This window comes from Petromyzon marinus, chromosome 4, assembly GCF_048934315.1.
Source record: "Petromyzon marinus isolate PM22_M1 ecotype Great Lakes invasive population chromosome 4, UKy_Petmar_22M1.pri1.0, whole genome shotgun sequence".
NCBI classification, from domain to species: Eukaryota; Metazoa; Chordata; class Hyperoartia; order Petromyzontiformes; family Petromyzontidae; genus Petromyzon; species Petromyzon marinus.
Genome location: NC_133670.1, coordinates 19263393 through 19281025, shown reverse-complemented (window position 1 = coordinate 19281025; position 17633 = coordinate 19263393). Strand labels below are relative to the sequence as shown.

Here is a 17633-nt window from a genome sequence, read left to right as displayed (position 1 = left end):
GGTGGCTTTCAGACCGCATCCATTATTTTCGTCTCCCCCCTCCCCTTTTCCGAACATAGATGGACTCGTCCATCTGAATAACTGCCAAATCGCTCTCCGTGGTGCTAACCTTAAAAAAACCGCCACTTTTTTCAAATTTTCTTGCTGTGGTTTTCACACCTGATGATGATTGCTTGTGTTGCAGTCGAAACGTCGTGAGAATTGTATTGTTTTATATTTTTATTTTTTAAAATAATGTAGTGCAGAGATGAAAATTATTAACATAAAAGGTCAATCGTTGATGTATTTACAATCGATAAACGCAGGCATGTCCTTAGACATAATTAAATACATGGCTGATTTTTCTTGCCATCGCTTTTTAAAATGACAACTTTAATGTTTTCTGAGAAGTCATGGCATTATAATTTCCCATACGATGCCCAGAGCAGGACTGTAGATGCTTTCACATTATGAAAATTAAATCACATCACGACTTTTATGTTGAACCCCAATATTTACAGATATTTTCAGGTGACCAAATATTATGATTAGCTTTTTGGATAAAATCCAAGTTGTCATAAGCGCTAAACCATGACTCAACCAAGTAACCCCAAGTGGTTTCACTCAGGGGGGAAACGCCCAATTGGCAGCTTGTCATTTTGCATTTCATATCTTATCTTCGCAAACACTCTGCTTCCCGCAATAATTACAAATCCCTTCACATTCAACCAATGGTTCCAGTGTGTATGCCTGAGCACAGGCAGGTGTAATCACCAAACCCTTTGCAGTATTCCTTAAGCCAGGGCTGGACCGTACCCCTGAGTTCAGTGTTCATTGACGTGCCATCCAATTCGTCCCGCACCTCCGATTAGCACGGTTGGCTAAATGCGAAGAGAGTTCAGCATGCATACATACACATGTCCCAAGCACTAGGTACGGTTAATAATATTCACACATCATATTCCTCATTATTACCATGAGCCATGGTCAATCCACTAAAAGATGACGGTCAGCCGACACCATACCTCAGGGTCCTGCGACACCACTGCCCGTCTGGCAACTGCACACGAGATGATGTCATGTCGCCTAACCTCCCGTGGCCACCTTCCCTGTGGCTGCCACTCAACCTGTCTCGTTCGTCGGCCATCATCCCTTCTCCGCCCTGTCCTGCCCAAGCCCAGTCTCCGACTCTATATTGTTCTCCGATGCACGTCTTCCTCTGTCTCTCGGCGGACAGCCGTTCCTAAAATGCCTGTTTGTGTACCTTCCGGATTTTTTTTTAATCAGTGTCCACGTTTCTAATTTGAGGTCACAGCTGGCATCACGGATGGATTTCTTCAGTCACATTAGTTGTGTTGCTTTTCGCAATCACAGTTAAAAAAAAGAAACACCCAATGCTGCTCAAATGGTTCCCTCTTTAGATTGTATAGTCCAGTATTAATCCAGGTCACTTGCAAATGAGTCTCATCCTGGTCTCTTGAGTTATCACCTGGTTAAACAAAAGAAACTTGAAACTAACCAGCAGCCAGCCTGTAGGCTCGGGGGTAATGCATCTTGCAGCATGATACCGACACCGACTCTACCCATCTCCTCAACAGCCGCTAAGCAGTTTCACATTGTGTGCAGGGATAGTATTGGCAAAACCTGACCCCATTAATACTTATTCAGTGTGATTCTATTTAAATGTACTGTATCTGCGTACTTTTGTACGGCAACACGTTGCTGGACCGTACAGCATTAACGTTCAAGTCATACCACTAGGAGGCATGACATGCCAACCTGATTCATCACTGCAGTACTGTCGTTCCATTAGAATTCGGTCAAAGCATAAATGCAGTTGGTCGTTCATGTAATTCTTTCACAGATTATTACAGCCTGCAGTATTCCATTTTTTTTTATTATACTATAACAGGGAACCTACGTTTCAGCATAAAATGTAAACGTATATATTTTCAAGCCTTGCCAACTTTTATGAATGCACATATCAATTAACTACGCGAGTACATCAAATGTCAGCTTGGGCAATCGTTTGTTTTTAAATCTGGAGATACGGTACATACTTGAAGCCCTCGGCAAACGTAGCGAACACAAATGAAATTGTAAAAACCACAACTTTGCAGTGACTTGAGGCAGAACAGCAGCCCCAAACCGGTGAGACGAAGGCCGCGAGCAGGCACCCACTGACGATTCGGCAGCCCGACAGCTCCCGTCACGCATGCATTTGATGTGGGAGTACACAACTGGATGAACTCGCTGGCCGAGCCAGCCCTGGCCACAAATCATTGCAATAAGGAAACAAATATATAAAAGTAAAAATTTCTGATTTTGACAAATCATTCACTAAAGTTTAGAATTTGTTCGAGCATTCACGTACATTTGTGCATGACATTTGAGGCTGGTGTTTTGTTGTATATCATGTTCACGTGCATTGTACCTCTGGGCTTTTTAAATACATCCCAACAATCGTGTTTGTCAGACGATGCATTGACACGTAATCACGTCCTTCTAGTCCCTCGGCCATTTGGGCTGTTGGGGCATGATTGTTGCCTTAACTGACATCTCCTTGCAGCAGTCTCTCCATTCCTCTCCGTGCGTTGCTGCCTCTCAACCGCGATAGCTTCCATCTTGTCCAGTGTTTGATGTCCAGTCCACACCACGGTCTTCCTCTTCCCCTAGCCCCTTCACGTGTTCCATCCTCCACTAAAAATATGTAGCTTTTCATTTGTAGTGTAATTGATGAACACTGCATTTTAGAATGCAAATCATGGAACCATTTTTAATATGAAAACTCCCACAAGACATGGAATATTGGTCGATATTTTAATAGTTTTTTTAAATATTAAAAGTAAACCATCTTGCAAAAAAATAACGTTGGCGTTGGATTTAAATAATCAACATTACCTGAACCTGTTTCTGAGAAGAACCCCTGAGAACTAACATGAATGCTTGAAGAATACCTTCATCTATTTGCAGTTAAAAACCTGAAAAAAACAATCGTACTCGTGAACAATATAAAATATCTAAACAAAGTTATACAACTGAAACTCTACAAGATACAATACATCTATTATTGATTAATTAAGCTAAAGCCACAAGAAACTATTTTGCAGCTGGTCCATTGATGCACCCAACAATCCAGAGTTCCAGAACAATATCCCCATGTGTTGCGCTTAATTTCTGCATCTTCAACTAGACCTGGTATTATGCTGGTGAAAAGACTTCCATCAACTCGCACTGCCTAAAGCAGAATATTCAGTGATAATGGAAACAGCTTATGAAAGTTAAACACAACAAACACCAGACACATTCCAATGCAATATAGCAGAGCAAAATGTTACACTGGTCAAACAAATTGGCAAAAACAATAACCAAATGGAAATTAAAAGTTTCATTTTTTTTAAACAAACGTATGCTCTGCCATCTGAGTTAGTTCAATGGTGCCATATGCAGGTAAAGACAAGATATATCTTCAGTGGCATTGTGTTGCTCATATTCAAGGTTATCCCGAGTCTCCGTCACCGCTAGAGCTACCATTTTGCATCTCTCTTCCCGTTGCCTCTCCCCTCCTCCCTGAGTTGGCAGCTTCGCCTTTAGTTTCCTTTCCTTCCACCCTTTTGAAATTAGTTTTCTCAGCTCTTTTCTTTTTGCCTCCTTTCACCTCCTTCTGCTCTTTCTTCTCCTCCTCCAGTGAAGGTGCTGCCTCTGTGGGAGGAGATCAGGAAGACAGCATGAGAATAGCCAGAACAGCTCAGCTAACAGCATACTTTTCCTGCCAGTAGCCTGTCACCACCATTATGTCCATGGCTAAAACAATGGGGGCTGGGCTGTTCTGTTTAACCATTGAGCACGTAAATGTGCTTTAATCATACAAGTAATTACCACAACATAAAATGATGGGCATGTAATTACATGGATTTGGACGATAAATTTAATTGGTACTAAAACTGTAACATCTTTGTGATGTAATCAAATAACTCAATGATGAAATAAACAAACTTAAAATAACTCAACATTCAATTACAAAGTATTCATGAGCAGCTTTAATTAAAAGCATACCTGGTGTTGAAAAATAGCTATTATAATACGTGTCAATCCACTGCTGTGTGAAGGCCTCCCCCAACCCATTATCAGTCATGGAGATTGTTTGATCAAATTGCTGCAAAGTGAGGGTTGATGAAAGGGGCGGCAAAACCAGTTCAGATGTCACTCGTTAGCGGTGTTGGCAAGGGCTGCAAATGAAACTGCACTTGCCAGGTACACACCAGGCTAAGCAAACCACTGCATGCCACTGTTCTCCCTAAGTCGATTTGGACCTGACTAAAACTATTTCGTATGCAGTACATGCAACAAAAAAAATGAAAGTGCGACCATGGTTTTTTTCCCCCATACAGAAAAAAATAGTGCAAAATGTGGTTCGGGAAAAGTGAATGTATAACTTACTATTTGTAACTATTAACTATTTTTATTTTACGAGGTAAGGCCTACTGAGCTATACAGCTCTTCTTTAGAAGCGACCTGGCCACAAATTATAGCTCAACGAAGTGGCCTATCACGTGGAAATTTATCGCAGCCAAAAACTCTATAACGCGTGTTTCTAAATGTAGCGGGAAAAACCGGAGGACCCGGAGAGAAATGTACTTGACCACGGGGAGAACATGCAAACTCTAAATATACAGGCGTCATGGTCTGGATCTAACCCACCAACCCCAGCCCCCCGCTATGTAGTGTACGCACTTGTCTGCTGCTCCTTGACGCTCTCCACCGCCACTTCGGCCACGGCCTCATTGGGGGACTCGGGAGGCGTCACCTTCCCCGTTGTGGAGCCTGTGGAGGAGGGGCTCTCCTCCATCTCTTGGGCAGGCAGTTTCTCTCCCTCTCCCACGTCGGTCTCCATCTCCTCTTCTGCGGCGGCTTCGGGTGTATCTCCGTTGACCGCCTAAACACACGTAAATATACGCAAGGTGCAAAAATTCAGCTTCGTCAGAAATTGCCTACAGCAATTAAACTGTGAGAAGTTTGACTGGACTCTGTGACAAACGCCGAAGATCGCGAAAAGTGGAAAGCATCTGTCATGGACATCATATCTAAGTGATGAGGATGACACTAGGTAATTAGAGAGACAATTAATTGGACTATGGTGACAATGATTAAGGTGATGGTATTTGACAGCTTACTGGTGCATCATCGGGCTTTGCTGCAGATTTTTCCACGGCAGCAAGTGCCGCGCTCGCTGCAGCCGCTGCAGCCTTAGCTGTAACTGCTGCAGCTGCTGCGGCCTTAGCTGCAGCCTCCTCTCTCTGCTGCTGCCGCAGGGCCTCCATCTCTGCCAGGATCCGCTCCAGATCCACCTCCACCTTCATGCCACACAGCTGAGGAGCAAACAACACCGACAACAATGCAACAGATTATGCGCGTGTGGGAGGCACATGCTTTGGCGACAAAATATTTATAATTCTTTTAAAATAACAAAAATATATACAAGTGCACTTGCCCTTTTCATTTCGCTGTTGAATGTTGATGTGTTTTCCAGAAATTTTCTCTTTTTCTCGAGGTGGCGTTCCTCAATCTGAAGAAGCTCTGCTTCCAATTTCCTCTGCAACAAACAAGATGGGACCCAGTTAATCTCTAGAAAGTCATTCAACCCATCAATCATGCCGATGCATTTGACCCAATGCATAGAGCAGCCGTGTGTAACCATTTTCGAGCCCGTGGCCAATATTGATAATCTCCTAGGATTGCCAATATTGATGAACGTGACGGCATGTTATCGGACGCAGCATCATATTCGAGAATGCAGCGCCACGAGGGAGATTCCCAGTGGGTATAGTTCAGAGGAATTGCGGAAAACAGCCCGCGCTCATTGTACTCAAGGGCTGGATAAAATCATGGCCCACGAGCGAACAAGCGACGCTGCTGTCGGGAGGGGCCTCACCTGGTGCACGGTGAGCGAGTCCACCTGGCGCTTGAGAACCTGCATCCGTCCGGTGGTCACCACCACGCGCACATCTGGGACCACGACCTCGCTGAGGACCTCATTGATGAGGCGGTGGTTCCGCTGAAAGCGCGAAGCCCCTAGGTGCTTTAAGGAGGATCCATCATCATGATCTGCGGAGACAAATCGGACAACACTGGTGATACATGTCACTTCATGAGAAAATAACAATACAAATAAGACGTCCAGCCTTTTGCCAATCCACTGCTGGATGGAGGTCTTACCACGCCATTTTGAGTGTGGGGTTGTTTGAACAAGCCTTACCACATTAGTCAGCGTGGGGTTGGTTGCAGTGGTGGAGGGGTTACTGCTCCACCCTAAAATATTAAACTATTATTCCTCTAGCACTGCACAGCAAAATTATGTGTTGGTGTTCTCAGCCATCCAAACCTCAGGTGACATGATCTAGGATCACAGCCAAGATTATGTTTTGAGTCCACATTTATGAATAGGTTTAAAGTGGGAATGTACTACAGAGTATGTGACTAGATGCTGACTCAGTTGTCAGAACCATGACTAACGTTAGGATCTGGGAAAGGTCTGGATTCACAGCAAGGCGTGTACCGTCTGGGTCATCGGCAGGCTGGATGCTGACATATGGGTCCACCTTCTCCATACGCTGCCTCTGTCGACTTTCCTCCTCCTGTGCCGCTTCCGCACGCGTCTTCGCGTTGATGTAGGCCAGGTATGTTGGTGAGGTGTGGTACGCCTTCATCAAGTCATTATACTCTATCTGAAAACAGCAAAACACACTTCATCAGGCGGCTCTCTAACCTGGTTATAAATAGAGTATTATTATTATCGTTATCGTCAATGCCATGTCAGAGATCTCTGCCAGAACAGTGAATTAGTCAACTGTTACAATAGCATGTTTTACATATTTCACCGCCATATGCAATTGAACATTCTTGATAATACAACCCGGGTCCCACTGGATGTATTATTTATTAACCATGCTATCCCATTGGAACTAAGGAGACTGGGCTCTTTATGGGAATCACTGAGATGCATCACTAAGCTGTGTCCACCCAGGAGCAGAGAGACATATTTGTTTACCTTTTCCGCTTCGTAGTCATTCAGATATTCCTGCTTGTCCTCCTCACTTAAGTCGCGCCACATGCTGCCGATGATTTTCCCAATCTCCCAGAGCTTCAGGTCAGGGTTGGCTGCTTTAACCTGATCCCAAACCTAAAAGAATCGACGAAGGAATTCATGTGACTCCATGAGCCATCGCAGCACTCTGCATGTGCCCGCAGCACGAGCTCAAGTTACCTGCAGCATGTACATTAGTTTTGTGGCAAAACATCAAGTGTGCAAAGTTATGCTGCGTCACTGTAGATGAGTACCAACCTTTCTGCTGTACCGCATGTAAGGCATGAGGGGCTTGTCTGGAGCCTTTGGGGCTTTTGGGACATTGATACCGCTGGCCTTGAAGAGATAAAAAAAACCCAAGAGAATAACATTTGCATAACTTTTGTTAACACAATCCATTAAACTGTATATGGCCGAAGCAGCAACTATAGAACACTTAAAAACACAATTGGTGAGAAATGTGAATTAATTTGCTTTAAGTTGTAACTTTTTGCACAAAAGCAGGGCTCTTTCCCATCCAGGCTGTAAGCATACCATGGATCTTGCATTGCTTCCTGCATTTCCTCCCAGCTTGTAGTTGTTATAAGCCAAGTGGCTGTAAATGTTGATGCCCACATATCCTGGTGTGCTCGCAGCTTGCTGTAAGAAAACAACACAAAGCCATTATTTCAAAAGGAAAAGGTAATATTGACAAAATCGCCACAGCTCTCCATTCAACCAAACACATGGGCGCAGGTGTGAGAAATTGGCCAAATTGATTGACCAAAGGTGCGGTTCTTTTGGCGCGCTCCTAAGGCAGCATCGGGTGAGCATTTATGCTTACCGATAGCGTCGAGACACCCGGGGCAGGAGAGGAAGCATACGGGATGCGCCCTGTGTGAACATGAAGACATAGTGTCACTTTTGCAACAGAAAATCTTACGTCAAACAGGCGGAACTTTCATTAGTGCATTTTTTTAGAAGTAAGAAAACAAAGTTCCTACTTGTAGTTCCTGTTTGTTCCTTAAAGCTCTTACATGAGATAATAAAAACTGATTTAACCAAAAATTCAGGAAAATAAATATCTCCTGTAGATGGGCTATAAATAGGATTGTTGGAGAAATAATTGTAATCTGGTTTCACATTAAATGTAGTCAACTGAGCGGAACTAAACGGTTTAACGTGTTCATGTAAAACTGTTAAGGCAGGCACAGCTGACATTTCAGAGGTTTATTATTTAGGTGCCGAGGCCACCCGAGGCAAAGTCTGCTGTAACTTTATTCAGAGCCCGTTACATATTAATCGGAAATGGAATCACAGTACTGTAGTTTATCCAGTTCAATTTCTGTGTTTTCGATGCCAATTCATACATCAGAATTTCTGTGCAAGGGGTGAAGAGATAATGCAGTTGACTCATCCACAACTCCTGTTACCCTTGGTCAAAATCTAACTGCACAGAGATTGCTTCTCCTGTTTTGCGTGATGTTTCACAGGAAAATTAGTCACCACCGGGAATTGGGAGACAAATTACTCCAAATTAATTTATCAAAGTAGACTAAAAATTCTACTGCTGTGGCTATTTAGCAGATAAGAAGATGTACGTGCCAAATTCTTGCAGATATCTGCATTTATCTGCAGCCTCCCAATGTGGATTATTGATGACTGCGGTGATGCTGTTGAAGACGAACACGAATCGAACGGCAAATGTATATTATCCGCGTACATTCACGGCTAGACAAGTGGGTCATGTTATCAGGGATCAATCCTCGCGTAAGATGATGTAGCCATAATAGCGGCAAATTGCTTTTAATCATGTTTATACGATCCGTGGCCACCCACCCCAACCCCAACTAACATATCACCACGAATGAGGAATTTACTGTATTAGCAACTTTGGTAGAGGTTTACACGGAAAATAAAATCTGAGCAGGCGACCCCCATGAATTGAGGGGAGGTTTGGATGAGAATAAGAAGCAGCTATAAAGTCTGCTTACTGGACATATTGTGGAATCCCCCTTTCTGCGATGAAAGGCACTAATCTTCGTCTTCTTTCAATTTCCACGAATCTGGATTATAAAAAAGACAAGAAAACCAATCACAGAGGCAGTAGTTGTACACTGAAAAACATCAACAAATAAGGTCAGCACAGCAGACATGTCACAGTTCAGCTGCCTTTTATTTATGGGCCAAAGTAAAACAAACTCCACACTTCCCTGAGCACGTGTATTTAAGCATTTAAATAGTAAACATTAAGGGCTGACCACTAAAACCATATGCGTATGTGTGTACATATATATTAAATTGTTAAATAATTAGCTATACCATTTATCATCAGCTGTGTTCTATCTACTGCTGGATGAAAATCTCCCCCAAGCCGTTGATATTTTATGGTCTCACGATGAAATTATCCATCTTGAGCCTGTACAAGAACCAATGCAATCACTCCATCTCCGTGGTGGACTACCTCCCTCTTGATGTTATTTGTCGACCAATGAACACCATCCCCTCTAGCCAAATTTACTTGCAGGTGTCGCGAAAGCCTACACGTTAAACTTGCAGATGTCACGAAAGCCTACGTGTTAAACTTGCAGATACACCATTGGAACCTCCTTTGCCAGTAGCAAAATATGATAATTGTTTTTTTACCCCTTTTATCTGGCAACAAAACTGACACCTTTTTCAATGCAAACATGACTCCTTGTAAAAAAATTTTTTAATCAATTATCAAACTTGCAGATGTTATATGATCTATGTGTTACTCTTCCTGTCAGTGTAATTCCATGCATGCACCTCTCCATGTCCTTTGTGCAATTTCAGCTTTTGCTCAATTTTCTTTGGCAATGTACATGTTTCTGTTAAAAATGCCACAAGCAAAGAATATACATTTCGATTTAAAGAATATTATTGCGTTATTTTATTTTATCAATATATTATTTTATTCTCATTCTACGTGACTATACCGAAAGAACCAATTAGAATATACACTAATTAAAAACATCTTTTTTTACGCCGCTATAGTGCAGTTATTGAGACCGACCGGAATGAAAACGATGAACTGGAGATTTGGATGAGAGCAGGTTGGTGTGCTTTTAAAAAACTTAAATTTCAAAATGAAAAGCTGCACTAAGAACCCGACGAACTCCGTCTTGGCAAGTGATATCGCAAACGGGGTCCTATCTTCCCTCACTTAACGCACACTGACCAGATTTAAGTATGGTTCAAAAGCCCCATAAACGGCATGGCGTGGGAAGACCTTCATCCATTGTTGGATTCAGAAGGGATGGAATATATTGGTACGAAACCAACATAGCAACAAGTGCCAATTTAGGGAGAATAATTGGCCATTTAGAGATAACAATTGGTGTGGGGTCCCAAAACACTGACCAGGGTGATACCACTTGCTATCCGAGCAAGCCAACTTTACATGCAGCAAATTGTTTCCCAAATCCGCATACATTTAAACGTCAATGGAACAAACAATTGAGACGATGAGATGGAGAGATGGACAAGATTAACTCTGTGGATACCAAGATAAGGCAAAAAAGAGACACAGGACGACATAGCAGTAATAAGAAGTGCCTGAGATGAAATAAAAGAATCTGGCCACTGTGGGACTTGATTTAACTCTGAAAAGGAATGGGAAGAAATAGGGGAAGGCGGAGCCCAGAGCAGTGGGAAGTTACGGACTGACGACAGCCCCTAAACAATGAGGGCTGTGGAGGGGACCTGGCGTTTGAGAGAGGGCACACACACACCCCCTATGGGAGATGAGCTGCGAATCAGAGGGCCTTTTGACCAGAGGTGCTTGACCTTTCCACAAACACACCCCTCACCATCCACGCCTGGCTTTGCATAACGGTACACGCGTGTCTGTGTCTACGGTAAAGGCAAGCGCAGTGTCCTTGTTTTTCAATCAATCCACAACGCTGGACGAGGGCCTCCCCCACGCTTTATGGGCGGCGAGATACCATACTTCACCACGCTAGTCAATGCGAGGTTGTTTGAACGTGTGTGGAGTGCGGTGTGTACTCCGTATGGAATTATCATATCACTTCTGTATCATCATCCACAGCGTGACCGCTGCAAAACTCCTTTCTCCCATCAAAATCCGTACTGTCGACCGACTTACTCCCTGGCCCCCGGCCATGCCCACGCTCAAGTTCTTCCGATGGCCCCGTTTCTCTCTCCAAATAAATAGGCGCACTCACTCTCTCTCTGTGCGACTTCTGGAGACGCGGCCGCATTGAGAAGCGATATAAACCCGCGCCGTGCTGCAACTTAAGACACGGACATTAAGTTCGCAGATGGGGGGGGGGAGGTCCCAACAACACACAGCGATGGTGGTGGCAAGACCACGGGCGAACACAACTTCTTCCTCATCAACCCCGACCCCTCCCCTCCCCCCCCTGCTGCTCTCGTCTCACCGACGCAACAATCACGAACATGACGACGGCCCCAACAACAACAACGAACCCAACAACAACAAAAACAAACAAACAAGTCCCACGTTTCCGCGCCGCTCACCGCTTCGTCCTTTGTTCTCCGCTGCCGGGGCCGCTCATTCATTCACGGTGCGAACGATCTGACGTCACAGTGCGTGATGACGTCACGAGCGCGAAACCTCCCCTTGTGCCGTACGAAAGATAATCTACGCGTGACGCAATCGCGTTGGCGTCGTGACGTGCTATTGGGGGAGGCGGGTGGAACCGCACAGGAAGAGGCCGACCTCAAGCGCGCGTTACGCCTCGCGGCCCGCGTGCGTGATGTCACGACGCAACATCGCACGTGCGTGCTGACGTCACGACGCACGCCCTCGCGGCGCGCGTGCGTCGTGATGTCACGACGCAACATCGAGCGTGCGTGCTGACGCCACGACGCACGTCCTCGCCGAGCGTGATGACGGCGGCCGTGGGGGGTGACGTCAGGACCGCGTGGTTCGCGACTTCCAGAAAGGAGTCACGTGACCTTCGAGCGACTTTTATTGCGAATTATCCTGACGCCTTACATTTTAATTAATTAAAAATACTAGAAAAATATATATTCGAAGTTTTAACTTAAATACACGCCAGTTATGTTGTGCACAGGAAGTGGATATTGCAAGGTAAGCAGGCGCCACGAACGAGCACGACGCCCGCAACTTACTGCATGCATCCTCTTTATCTCTTACACCTTCATGAGTGCTGTTTGTTGCTGACCGCTTGGCTGTTTTTGGACCTTGAGAGCCTCTGCTCACCGATCCGTGACATTAAAAATTAAACGCGCACCACATACAAAGGAGCGGTAAAGAGGCCATCATTTCGATTCCGTATCACGATTAAAATAAAGGATTGATTCTAGTTCTGCCGTGCCGTGCGTCTTAACCTTATTCTGATCATCGTCCTTAATGTGTACAACTTTCATGCAGGATTTTACGTAATGCAGTGCGTTTTATTTGAAGCGCACGGCCTCCCGTCGTGTGTGAGCGCTCGGATCGACAACGCCTCTCTGGGAACCTCGAGTAACGATGCGTAAACGACAATGCCGCGACAATAATCGATTCGTCTATACCGCCTTCGCGTGTTTTTTGCTTCTTTCTGATCGAACAGCTGCAGACAAACGACTGCATATAACATTTTTGCACTATTGCCAAATATTAATGTAATCGCACGGGAAATGTTTTGTGAAGGAGTCGGATACCAATGAATCGATTTTACCGGCCGAATCGATTCTCGCCAAAAAAAAACCTCGGGCCCGGATTTGGCGCCAAAGCGAGAGCGGCGCTTGGGAACTCGACGCCTCGAGTCAACATTAACATTATTATCATTATCATCAACGATATCAACACTCACGATCACAATCAACCGAAACAATAGTTCAACTATTTAAAAAAAACAAATCTGCGTCACGTCACGCACGGCAGCATTCGGCCGCGGTAAATAACCTGCTCCCGGCACGGTAACGTCGAATGGACCCGACTCTTGGTCAGATGTAGAAGAGGGGGTCCTTCTTTTAAAACGAAGTCTAGTACGCGACTTCACCGTTTTACTTCACCGTTTAACGCTTCACCCTGCATCATACTGCCGGTTGGTAAGCGCTTTTTTTAAAAAAAAATTCCGCCGAGTTTTAATTGAGGGGATGTGAGGATGAGCCCCGTCACGGTAACGTGGAGTTTAACGCAAGCGTATCGGGACCGACAACCGAAATGACATTGCCCATCATTTCATGTTGATTACAGAGACAGGAGAAGTGATGTGTTGCGGTCAGGACGATTTATGTAATTATATTTGTCTCGCAACTGGCGGTGGCCAGTATGTGGAATCATACCACTGGATTCGTGGATCTATCTGTAGTTCTAGATTTAAAGCTATCTGTAGTTGCTTCTAGTGTTACCGCATCAGATGTGTGGTGGGGTTTTCTCCCGGCACTTCGAATTTCTTGCGGCACTGATATATTTTAGCATTTGGCCAAATATATATAAAAAAAGTGCAATACAGTATACCCTTGTGAAAACTTAACCAAGACTTCGAGCTCTCCCTGTGTCCATCAAGGACATTAATCATGATTGTTGTGTCGTCGTCTTTGTAGGTCCGCAATTCGTGCTGGCCACTGCTTCTTAGTTGATGTGTCCAGGGCCTTGTATACGGGATTTTACTGTATTTATGTTGTATGGGATTTAAATGCTGCCCCACGGCAGCAGTTGTTATGCTTCGTATTACAAACCATCTGTTTTGAGCCATATCAGCCTAGATGTCTGTTTTAAAATTGTTACTACTCGTGAAACGATACCAATCATGTTAATTGCAAGGCGTTGTTCCTTGATAAAGGTCAATCTCTTGACTGGGGATGAGGCAGGGAAATCAATAATTGTGAGTTACCTAATTGTTATTCTTGTACTAGAATGCTGAATGGGAGGTTAATTTAATATATGAAATGTTTTTTTGTAATTTGGTAGAAAATAATGTAAACCTTTGCATGAATATTCTATCCTTATTTTTCCTTGTATTAAGATTTGACTTGATGAGGGAGGATGACAAAACGCAGTGCTGAGAAGCTATTTGTAAAGTTTGTTGAAGACAATGAAAATGAATCAAAATATTTCAAAGAAGCTTATGAGGTAAGGTCAAAATAATATACAGTCAACATGCTCATCGCCATTTAACTTGCAGTTTTTACTGTCAGCATCCAGGTTTATGTTAATGAGCGCCTGTTCTACTTAATAGAAAATCTGCAAAATTCAGTCGGAGTCGTTACTGCAGCGAGTGGATGCGGCGAAGGTGCTGACATTGAAGGAGAAGGATAGGTCACTCTATGTGTGCGACCCCTTCCATGGAGTCGCCTTTGACCACCTTGTCAAAGTAAGCAGCTTCACCGATCCCACCCAGTGCTGTCCATCAAACACCTCACTTTTTCCCTAACAAGAGTACGGGGAAGCATTAAAGTGAAGGATGAGGGCAATAAATGGATACTAGACATATAACAATTCACCTGTTCAATTTGTGGCCATAATTTGATTAAAAAAAATTGTTTGTGATTGTGGTGCTTGTACAATCCATAGTTATATGTATGTATGTTCAACTTTTTGCACACCGTATGTAGTCAACTGCTAATTGCGGGGGCAGGACAAAAAACCAAACACAAAAGGCAGTTCTAAAGAAAGCAATGAAAAAAAACCTCATAGTTGCATTAATCTATGCAACCAGTAGTTGTATGAACATATTATCTACAATAAAATATTCTTAGGTGTATGGAGAGTATAATTGATTTACATTGATGAATAATTACATTACTAGCAGGTTAATATGCAAATGTATTGTTTATTTGAGAGTTTATGATATAAACAATTTGAATGTGTGCCTTGCCCCCCCCCCCCCATTTGTCCCTTCTTCCACCACAACTCTCAACCATTTCCATTCCCACCGACTGCTGCTCAAAGATGGGGTGCCGAGTGGTGGGGCCACAAGTGGTGCTGTTCTGCTTGGACAGGGAGCGCTGCGTTCCAAAGGCTGAGCACCCTGTGTATAACATGGCTCTTGCAGACGCAGTACTGTCCTGCACCAACCTTGACAAGGATGTCCGTGTATGTCATGTTCTTGTGCACTAATATTAGCGTTGACAAACGTCATATTCATATATCTATGTGTGTGCATATATGTGTGAGATATTACAATTCACAAAGACATACGTATTAAAGGGGGAATAGTTATGTTCGAGGAAGATTTTTGGAAATGCTTTTTTATATTTTTTATTAAATCGCAAAGACCAAATAGTGTTTGTGGAGCAAAAAGATCCTTCCATCTGAAGGAGTGTTATGGGTTAATGGCATCGCAGAAACAAGAGGGATGTTGATGTAAAGATGCCTTCTTTCACAAATGGATAGACAATTGTGGATAATGAAATCAAGTGGAATGGATTACTCCTCTGCAGTCCCATAGCAATGAGGTGTTCTTGCAGCACGGAATGGAAGGAGTGTGCCGGTGATTATTAAAGCAACAGAGCAGTGTCATAAATCTTGATTTAAAGCTTTCGTGACTGCAGGAATTCATATTCTTTGGGTCTTTCGGTAAAGCCACGTAGATAGTTTCAAAGAAAATAACAAAAAACTACGACATTTCGATCGCAACACAAGCGGTCGTCATCAGGAAAAGGGGGTTAGCTTCTGAAGGCAAACTGTTTTGAAATGGGTGTAGCCCAAATGTCAGCAGCATGGGCAGGGCAGCTAATGTTAATGTAATTGGTGGGCGGCGACCGCGACGGTGGTGGGTTTTCCATCAATTAATGGGCTGCCAGGTAAAAATTAGCATGTTAATGTAAGATCGGTGAGCGGTTTCCACGGCGAGCGCGCTGAGGTGGCTATGTTAATGTGAGAGATTAGCATGTTAATGTAAGATCCCTGCGATCACTTGTGTTGCGATCGAAATGTAGTTTTTTTCTTTAATCCTATCTATATGACTTTACCGAGAGATCCAAAGAATAGAGCAGTGTCATATTTGGTATTTTAACAGTTGAAAATATTTTATAGAGGCTTAGGTGAATTTCAGATATTGAATGCACAAACCATGTGCTGCCGATTGTATTGTACATCCAGGAGGAAATGCACAGGCTGATAGGGCTGATGGGAGGCCGGGTGCTGAGGGACTTCACAAGTGCCGTCACCCACCTGGTGGCTGGGGAGGTTGGCAGCAAGAAGTACTTGGTGGCTGCCAGTCTGAAGAAGCCCATAATGCTTGTCTCCTGGATCACCACTTGCTGGGAAGCTTCCCAGGAGAGGTGGGCCACTGGATTTTATATTAGTGTAACAGCAACATGTACAAACAACTGTGTTAATCAATAGCTGGGTGTGATTAAATTAACATGCCAGGCCATAATCTGGTAATTACATTTTTAAATCATAATTATATTACCAATATGATTTGTATTTTATATACTTGTTCAACTTTAATATATTGGACGCAATTCAAGTGTTGATTTAAACCTGACCTAGGTATTTTAGCATTATGGAACCAAACATTTGCATCAATATGTAAAATTAGTTTATATCTGCCAAGCATGTGTAAGCGCAATTCACATATTGGCTGGCTGGAACACTTGACAGAAGCTGCTGGAGGCATCTTTGTGATCCACCACTTACTAAGTCAGATTCACATCTGCCAAGTTAAGACCAGTGGATCAATTGAAGTTTTAAAAGTATCTCCATGCCAAAATGGGCATTCCTTGGCTAGAATGATGAAACAATACTTTGTCATAGATTTCATAATCTCATAGAAACAGACCATGGCACCATTAAAATATATAAGCATATGCAAAACTTTCCTTTAAGGACACTGAGACAAGAGGCTTTCCTGTATTATTACTATTTTGTTACGTGAAACCATGGTGGTCAGGTATTAAAATGCCTTATTAAGCACATGCCGCATCCAAACATGGCTGGCCCCACCTTGATGGACAGTTTGCACGAAGAAATGCTAATGTAACAGTGTCAATGTTGTCTAGCACATAATCCCTAATTTGATGGAGCCACAGCAGATCTGTGATGGGATCAAAGTCTGATCTAATTTGGAGTGATGAATAGGACTGAGCAGGATTTGTGGGACACACCAACTTTGTGCCAAGCGTTTTTTTTTATTGGTCCGCCAGAAGCAGTGAATTGCATGCATTGTGTGTTAAACAGTGATTGGGGAAGCATTTGAAAATTCAAAATTCTTGTGAAAGAGATTTTCAGATGCTTATGCCATTGGTGTGTACTTGTTGCAGACAAATCTGGCAGCCCTAACCTCAACACGACTGTTTGTGTTCCTGGGCTACGTGTCCTTGTGTCTCAGGATGGTGTGCGGTACGGACAATGAGTGGCTAGAGAAGCACATGTGTCCACCACTGCAGGGCTGCATGCTGAGTGTAACGGGGCTAAGCACCCAGGAGAGACGGGACATCCAGCGCCTCGTAACCAAGCATGGTGGCACCTACTCTGGAGAACTCAAGATGAACGAGTGCACGCACCTCATCGTGCACAAGCCACATGGTTCGTAATGCATTTGTATTCTTTGAGAATTTTTTTATTTCATGCTGTTTGGAGACATGAAGAGGATTGCATTATTTTTAGGGCATACACACGTTA

The 17633-nt window shown here is 43.7% G+C and overlaps 2 protein-coding genes across 7 annotated transcripts in view; one reads left to right on the top strand and one right to left on the bottom strand.

Annotated features, from left to right (window-relative positions):
• Positions 1-2785: 2785 nt before the first annotated feature.
• On the bottom strand, positions 2786-12316 carry SMARCE1 (SWI/SNF related BAF chromatin remodeling complex subunit E1). 2 transcript variants are annotated; one of them, XM_032945717.2, is made up of 12 exons: positions 12185-12316; positions 9037-9108; positions 7887-7936; positions 7598-7702; positions 7322-7399; positions 7028-7159; positions 6536-6704; positions 5912-6084; positions 5471-5572; positions 5154-5348; positions 4714-4915; positions 2786-3681 (listed from the first exon to the last, which is right to left on the bottom strand). In XM_032945717.2, the coding sequence occupies exons 2-12, from the start codon at positions 9041-9043 to the stop codon at positions 3479-3481; spliced, it is 1416 nt and encodes a 471-aa protein (XP_032801608.1). In that variant the 5' UTR covers positions 9044-9108; positions 12185-12316; the 3' UTR covers positions 2786-3478. The 2 variants fall into 2 exon arrangements, with proteins under 2 accessions (XP_032801608.1, XP_032801607.1); XM_032945716.2 differs by lacking the exon at positions 12185-12316 and adding an exon at positions 11567-11716.
• Positions 11910-17633, top strand: part of TOPBP1 (DNA topoisomerase II binding protein 1) — a 37666-nt gene continuing 31942 nt past the window's right edge. The window contains exons 1-6 of one of the 5 annotated variants that reach the window (XM_032945710.2): positions 11910-12143; positions 14029-14135; positions 14242-14376; positions 14955-15098; positions 16107-16288; positions 17341-17537. In XM_032945710.2, the coding sequence (XP_032801601.1) occupies positions 14049-14135; positions 14242-14376; positions 14955-15098; positions 16107-16288; positions 17341-17537 (745 nt within the window). In that variant the 5' untranslated portion in view covers positions 11910-12143; positions 14029-14048. The other 4 variants (XM_032945715.2, XM_032945714.1, XM_032945712.2 and 1 more) reach the window with 4 other exon arrangements.